Genomic DNA, 7639 nt, shown 5'->3' on the forward strand with positions numbered 1-7639 from the left:
TGTCCCGTGTCCCGGTAAGTGCCCACAGGGGGGGTGACACGGGGGGGACACCGAAGGTGACACCCGGGGTGACACGGGGGGAACACGAGGGGGACACCGGAGGTGGCACGGGGGGGACACCGGGATAGGCACCGAGGTGACCCCGGCAGCGACCCCGGGGTCCAACCCCGGTCCCCTCGGGCCGCCGTGTCTGTCCCGACGTGTCGCGACTCGGCGGAGGGCGGGGGGGAGCAGAACGGCGGGCGCGGCCCCCGGGGGGACTCCGGGGGGGAGCGGGAGGAGCCGCCGGGATTCGGTACCGGGAGTTCCGAGAGGAGGAGGAGGAGAAGGAGGAGGAGGAGGAGGAGGAGGAGCGGGAGGAGCGGAGAGATCCCCGAGGCGGCGGGCGCGGGGTTTTTCCCGGTGCTCTCCCGGTCCGGTCCCGGTTCTCACGCTCCCCTCCCGGTCCCATCCCGGTGTTTTTCCCGCTCCTCTCCCTGTCCCATCCCGGTGTTTTTCCCGCTCCTCTCCCGGTCCCATCCCGGTGTTTTTACCTGTGTTCTCCCGGTCTGCTCCCGCTCCTCACGGCTTCTCCCCCGATCCCATCCCGGTCCTCTCCCGGTGCTTTCCTCCCGGTGCTCCCGCGATCCGGTCCCGGTTCTCCCTCGGTCCGATCCCGGTCTTATCCCGGTCCTCTCCCGGTCCTATCCCGGTGTTCTCACGGCTCCTCCCACTCCTCCCCCGGTCCGCTCCCGCTCCCATCCCGGTGTTGTCCCCGCTCCTTCCCCTCCCGCAGCCGCCGGGATGAAGACGGAGGAGGCTCCGTCCTGTCTCCAGCAGGCGACGGCCGTCCTGGGATTCGGTGAGTGCCGGGAATACCGGGAATACCGGGAATGGGGGCACCGGGACACCCCCAGCCCCGGCAGCATCCCCATCCCCATCCTCATCCTCATCCTCATCCTCATCCTCATCCTCATCCTCATCCTCATCCTCATCCTCATCCTCATCCTCATCCCCATCCTCATCCTCATCCTCATCCCCATCCTCATCCCCATCCTCATCCTCATCCTCATCCCCATCCCCATCCTCATCTTCATCCTCATCCTCATCCCTCCTCCTCTTCCTCCTTCCCGGCGTCTCCCAAGTTCCAGCGGGAGCTCGGCCCTGCCCTCCCTTCCCGTTTTTCCCAAACCCGGCGTTCCCGGTTCCTCGGCTGTTGGTTATTCCCTGCTTGGGAAGGATATTCCAACCTCTCCTGGATTTCTGGGATAACCAGGAGACTCCCCCTTAGGGCAGTATCCCGACCCCCTGGATAAATCCTTTGGAATCACAGCGTATCCCAAACCTCTGGAAAACCCTCTGGAGCCGCGGTTTATCCCGATCCTTGGCTGATTCTGGGGCTTGAGATCCTCCCCATCCCACCCCAAACGTGCAGTTCCCGTTTGGAATAATTCGGGATAACACCGGGATGTGGCCCCCGAGCTGCCTCCCCCCCTCTAATCCTTGCCGGAATTTCGGGATCCTCTCCACGTCCCTTTTCCCACTTTCCATGGTTTTTTCCCCTCTTCATTACCACTATTTACGGGTCCGAACCGCCGCGTTTTCCCAATTCCCGGTATTTTCAGGAATTTTTTTAGGGCGGAATCTCCTTTACTTTCAGTTTTACCTCTCTCTCCCGGGCGAGTTTTCCCGGGATTTTTCCCATCCCCGTTTCCCCGGGATCGCTCGTGTCAATCCGACCTCGAGCCGAGCAAGACTCGGCTGTTCCAGGCCCTTCTCCCGCTGCCCAAATCCCGGGAATTCTCCGGCTGCCGGAGCCAGAGGGACCAAAATCCCCGGGGCTGGAGTTCGGTGCGTCTCCCTTTTATCCCGATCCCACATTCCCCACGATTTTTCTTCTCCCAGACCCCCCCCCCATTGGATTATTCCCTGGTTTTCCCCCTAAATTAATCGGGAATCGGGAATTTTGAATCCCAGGCGCCTCCATCCCACGGGAATTTCGGCCGATCCCGAGGGGTGAAAGCGAGGGGTGAAAATATTTGATGGGAGAAATTAATAAGGGAGGGAAAAAATGAGGAATTTGGGATGGACGTGGGATAAATATCCATAGGGGAAAAAACCCCCTGGGATGTGGCTCCGTGTTGCCTTCAGGGAATTTGGGTCTGGAAAACCCAAATGATCCCAATTCGCTCCCAAAATGCAGCGCCGGGGGGAGGACACGGTTCCCTTGGAGCCGCGGGGCTTTTCCCGAGATTCCAAACGGTCCCAGGACTTTGGGAGAGATCAAATCCGACGGGAAAAGTGTTGGGAAAACTTCCCGCTGGCGGGTAATTCCCGATTCCCCGCGTTGCGCCTCCCGACCCGCCTCATCCCTCTCCCCACTTCGGGTCTGAGGATCCGGGAATCCGGGATAATTCGGGATAATTCGGGATTTTGGGATCTTCACCTCCGAGGGGGTTGGAAAAGCTGCTTCCCAGGGCCCGGGAGAGGAGCCCGGGAGGGCTGGGAAAGGCTTGGAATGTCCCTGGAGAAGCGGGGAATCGGGAAATCCCGTTTTTTCTGGGGATGCGCCGGGTCAGGGCTTGGAATTCCAGCGCCCAAACTAAAGCCGGGTTTGGATTTCAGCGCCAAAATTAAAGCTGGATTTGGAATTCTGGTGCCCGAATTAAACCAAACTTAGAATTCCAAGTTTTTTTAAAAAAAAACCCAAATTAAAGCCGGGCTTAAAATTCGGCGCCCGAATTAAAAACGCCCGAATTAAAACTGGTTTTAGGATTCCAGAGCCCGAATTCCAAACGCCCGAATTCCAAGCACCCGATCCCAAGCCGGGTTTAGGATCCCGGTGCCCGATCCCGAGCCGGGTTTAGGATCGCGGTGCCCGATCCCGAGCCGGGTTTAGGATCCCGGTGCCCGATCCCGAGCCGGGTTTAGGATCGCGGTGCCCGATCCCGAGCCGGGTTTAGGATCCCGGTGCCCGATCCCGAGCCGGGTTTAGGATCCCGGTGCCCGATCCCGAGCCGGGTTTAGGATCCCGGTGCCCGATCCCGAGCCGGGTTTAGGATCCCGGTGCCCGATCCCGAGCCGGGCTCATCATTCCCTCTCCCCCCGAGGGGCAGCAGATCCCCATTCCCGGTTTTTTGAGGCTTCGCCCGCGGGACGAGGAGCCTCGGGGGGGGTCGGGCAGGTGTTTTCCCGGGATTTGGGCGCCTGGAGCGGGAAGGGGGGGGTTGGGCGGAGGTGCCGCCGCCTGGCCCGGCCCCTCCCCCCAGATCCAGAGCCCCGATAGGGAATTTTTTTTTCCTCCCTTTTTTCTTGGTTTTGACCTCGAAGTCGCTCCTTTGAGGAGCCGCCAGAGATCCAAGGGGAGATAAAATCCAGGGAAGAAAGAAAAAAACCCACAAAACCAAACAATTCCCGAAGATCTGGAGCGGGAAAAGAAAAAGCCCCAAAATCCGGGATAAAACCGGACAAAATTCCGCCCCCCGGGATTGTGCCTCGTCCTGGAAAAGGTTCCCGGCATTCCCGACATTCCCGGCCAGTCCCCTGGCCAGCCGGGGATTTGTTCTCCCGATCCCACAGGTTTTCCAAGCCCCCCGGGGGTTTGTGCAGCGCCAGAATTCAGGGAATTTGCCCCCGGGAAGTGCCCCGGGACGGGTGGGAGCCACCCGGGCCATGGAAGGTGTCCCTGCCTTTGGAATTCGGTGGGATAATGGGAGGATCCTTAAGGTCCCTTCCCACCCAGAGCATCCCAGGATTCCAGGACTCTGCTCCGGGCACAGGCTGGGAGAGCTGGGAATGTTCCCCTGGAGCAGGGAGGGATCCAGGGAGAGCTTCCAGCACATTCCAGGGGCTCCAGGAGAGAAGGGCTGGAGGGATGGGACACAGGGAATGGCCCCTGGAAAAGGGGGATTGAGGTGGAATTGGGGAAGGAATCCTTGGCTGGGAGGGCGGGCAGGGAATGGGATGGAATTCCCGGAGAAGCTGTGGCTGCCCCATCCCGGGAAGTGCCCAAGGCCGGGTTGGATCCACCTGGACCCTGGAAGTTGTCCCCTCCTTTGGAATGGGAGGAGCTTCCCACACAAACCATTCCAGGATTCCATGATTTTACGATTCCAGGAATTTCTGCAGTCCCAGGGCTTGGGGTTCCCCTTGGATTTACAGCCCCAGAACTCCCAGGGATCCAGGGGCAGCCACAGCTTCTCCGGGAATTCCATCCCATTCCCTCCCCACCCTCCCAGCCAAGGATTCCTGCCCAAAATCCATCTAAATCCCCCTTTTCCAGAGGGAAGCCATTCCCTGTGTCCCGTCCCTCCAGCCCTTCTCCCGGGTCCCTCCCCAGCTCTCCCGGGGCCCCTCAGGAACGTTCTGGAATCTCTCCCCGTGTCCTTCCCTGCTCCGGGCCAACATTCCCAACCCTCTCTCCCGGTTTTTCCCCCGCTCCAGGCCCCGATCCCAAGATGGGGGAGGTCTGTGCCGGCTGCGATTCCCGGATTTCCGACCGGTTCCTGCTGCGGGTGGAGGAGCGCTCGTGGCACGAGGGGTGTGTGAAGTGCTCCGTGTGCCTCCAGGGCCTCTCCGGGAGCTGCTATTCCCGGGATCACCGCCTCTACTGCAAGCACGACTACGACAAGTGAGCCATTCCCGGGGGTTCTTCCCGGTTTTCCGGCGGGTCCGGGGGTCGGGAGGTTGGGGACGGGGGGTGCAGGGAGGGTTTTTGGGGAGGAGCTGGTGGGATGATCCCAGGGGGGAGAGAGTGGGAAAAGAAGGGGATGGAAGGGTTTGGATTTGATGGAATGTGGGGACAGGGAGGAGGAAGAGGAAGGGAAGAGGCCTTGGATGAGGAGGAGGAGGAGGAGGAAGGGATGATGATGAAGAGGTGGAAGGGATGGTGTGGATGAAGAAGATCAGGAAGGGATTGTTTTGGAGGAGGAGGAGGAGGAAGGGAAAATGTTGGATAAGGAAGAGGAAGGAATGATGGATGAGGAGGAGGAAGGAATGATCCTGGATGAGGAGGAGGAAGGAATGAGCTCCTGGATAAGGAGGAGGAGGAAGGGAAGAGGCCTTGGATGAGGAGGAGGAGGAGGAAGGGATGAGCTCTTGGACAAGGAAGAGGAAGGGATGATGATGAAGAGGAGGAAGGGATGAAGATGAGGAGGCGTCTCCAACCCCCCAAATCCCACAAAACCTCCCCATTCCGGTCCCTTCCCACCCTCCCCCCTTTCCAGCCTGGGAATTTCCCGGGAGAGCTGAGCCCTGGGAAGCGGGAGGAGGAGGAGGAGGAGGATTCATCCCTGGCCTTGACTTCCCGAGGGTTTTTGGCCCGGGATGAATCCCCGGGATGCGGCTCCGGAGGGATCCGGACACCCAGCCGGCCTCTCTCCCTTCCCACCCGGAGCCAGGAAAACATTTTCCTGGCGGGATAATCCGGCAGCTGCGGCCGGAGGGGGGGATGGATCCGGAGCTGGAATGTTGGGATGGATGTGATTCCACAGCCCTTATCCCAGGAAACCAGGGGGGGGGGTTTGGGAGTCTCTCCCCTTCCCCCTTTTCCAGAGGCCCTCCCAGGCACCTGCCTTGGGAATCCGGCTCCGTGGGAGAAGGGAAAGGAGGGAATGAGGAGGAGGAGGAGGAGGAGGAGGAGGAAGGAGCGATCCCGCGGGATGAGGGGCCGGAGGGGCCCCGGGTTGGTTTTGAAGTTTGGGGTTTCCGTGGGATGCGGGGACGGATCCGAAGGATCCAAAGCCTTGGCAGCCGCTCCCGACTCCCTCCCCCTGCTCCATGTGGAGATGATTTGGCTCCGGCTCCGGAGATAAAACTCCGGGATGAACTCGGCTCGAACTCCCCCGGCACAGCCGAGCACGGGCAGAGCCCCCCCGTGCCCCTCCTGCCTTTCCCGGGATTTCCAGGTGGATCCGTCCCTGGAAGGGTTGGGAAGAGGGTGATCGGCACATCCCGACCCTCAGCTCTTCCCAAATCCCCCACTGGGATCCTCAGGATCCCCAAATCTCACCCAGTGTTGGTTTTTTGGGATGTGCAGGACCTCAAACTCCAGAGAACATTCCCACCCCATCCCACCCCATCCCGTCCATCCCATCCCATCCCATCCCATCCCATCCCATCCCATCCCATCCCATCCCATCCCATCCCATCCCATTCATCAGTTCTTCCCAAATCCCCCTTTGGGACCCTCCAAATCCCCAGAATCTCACCCAGTGTTGGAATTTTGGGAACCTCCAACTCCAGACATTCCCATCCCACGGACTCTGAGAACCCAGGGAAGGGCAGCTGAGTTTTTCGGGAGCCCCTTGGAATCCCGATTCCCACAGATCCCTCGGGGCTCAGGGATGGGGAGTTCGGGCTCCAAATTCCAAGGGCCAGGTTTGGATGCAGAGCTCCCAAATTCCTGGAGCCACAACCATCCCAATTTTAACCCTTTTCCCAAATTTTGGAGGCGGGTTGGGGAGAAATCCCAGAAAAGGGAGGAGGGAGCCACCCTAGGGATGGAATTCCTGGAAAAAACAGGGGGGGGAAGGAGCTGATTTTTGTCCTCGGGTGGAAAAAAAAGGGTTGGAAAAACCGGGATTGGGGAGTCAAGGGGGGGTAAAAACCCCACGGAGCTTCCCGAGGAGTGGGAGCGGGACCTCCCTCATTCCTGGTTCCAGAGGGAGCAGCGACCGAAAATCGGGAAGTGACCCGGAGCCGGAGCCTTGGCAGCGCTTCTGAGGGAGCTGGTTAATGTTTAACTCCAGAGGGAGGATCCGCGGGAGCTCTCCTGGGCAGCAGCGGGAATGAGCCGGGAATGAGTTGGGAATGAGCTGGGAATGAGCTGGGAATGAGCTGGGAATGAGCCGGGAATGAGCTGGGAATGAGCTGGGAATGAGCTGGGAATGAGACGGGAATGAGCTGGGAATGAGACGGGAATGAGCCGGGAATGAGCTGGGAATGAGCCGGGAATGAGCTGGGAATGAGCCGGGAATGAGCTGGGAATGAGCTGGGAATGAGCTGGGAATGAGGCGGGAATGAGCTGAGAATGAGCCGGGAATGAGCTGGGAATGAGCTGGGAATGAGCTGGGAATGAGGCGGGAATGAGCTGAGAATGAGCTGGGAATGAGCTGGGAATGAGCCTGGAATGAGCCCAGGCCCCGGGCCCAAATCCTGCTGCATTCCAGCAGCTGGAAAAATGATGGAATTGGGGCTTAGAAATAGGATTTTTCGGGTGTTTTTCCTCCCCTTCTTCTGGTGTTTTTTTGGTGGATTTTTGGGATAAAACTCCTCCTTTCCCTCTGCTGGGTTTGGGATGTTTGGGCTCGGGAATGATCAGGGGGATTCCCAGGAATGAGGAGAGGGGGGAAAAATGAGGCTTGGGGCGGATTTGTGGCCTCAATTCCCAGTTCCCCAATTCCCTGCTTTCCCAGTTTTCCATTCCAGGACTGCTTCCCCCATTCCAGGACTGCTTCCCCAGTTCCCCACTTCCCCATTCCCCAATCCCACTTCCCCATTTCCCAGTCCCCAAATCCCTGTTTCCCCCATTTCCCAATTCCCTGTTTCCCCCTTTCCCAATCCCACTGCCCCATTCCCCATTTTCCCATTCCCATTCCCAGTCTCCCCCTTCCCCAATCCCCAATTCCAAACCCTCCCCAACCCCCCGATCCCAACCCTT

The 7639-nt window shown here is 59.6% G+C and overlaps 1 protein-coding gene and 1 long non-coding RNA gene across 2 annotated transcripts; one reads left to right on the plus strand and one right to left on the minus strand.

Moving 5' to 3' along the window:
- The first annotated feature begins 294 nt into the window (after positions 1–294).
- LOC116781830 lies at positions 295–1697 on the plus strand. Its single transcript, XR_004354993.1, has 2 exons — positions 295–841; positions 1271–1697. It is a non-coding gene; the product is annotated as an uncharacterized LOC116781830 (long non-coding RNA).
- Positions 1071–4972, minus strand: LOC116781824. The gene is made up of 2 exons (XM_032677589.1): positions 3015–4972; positions 1071–2790 (listed from the first exon to the last, which is right to left on the minus strand). Exons 1-2 carry the CDS (start codon positions 4191–4193, stop codon positions 2749–2751), a joined length of 1221 nt encoding a protein of 406 aa, XP_032533480.1. The 5' UTR covers positions 4194–4972; the 3' UTR covers positions 1071–2748.
- Positions 4973–7639: the final 2667 nt, after the last annotated feature.

The sequence above is a fragment of the Chiroxiphia lanceolata genome, unplaced genomic scaffold (assembly GCF_009829145.1).
Source record: "Chiroxiphia lanceolata isolate bChiLan1 unplaced genomic scaffold, bChiLan1.pri scaffold_67_arrow_ctg1, whole genome shotgun sequence".
Taxonomy (NCBI): Eukaryota; Metazoa; Chordata; class Aves; order Passeriformes; family Pipridae; genus Chiroxiphia; species Chiroxiphia lanceolata.

What these genes read in the sequence shown, in the direction of transcription:
- LOC116781824 (XM_032677589.1), bottom strand. Translation starts at nt 4,193, where the DNA reads ATGGAATTCCCGGAGAAGCTGTGGCTGCCCCTGGATCCCTGGGAGTTC. An exon ending in ACCCGGCTCGGGATCGGGCA is followed by an intron (nt 2,791 to 3,014) that starts CCGGGATCCTAA and finishes TGGGATCGGGTG; the next exon opens with CTTGGAATTCGGGCGTTTGG.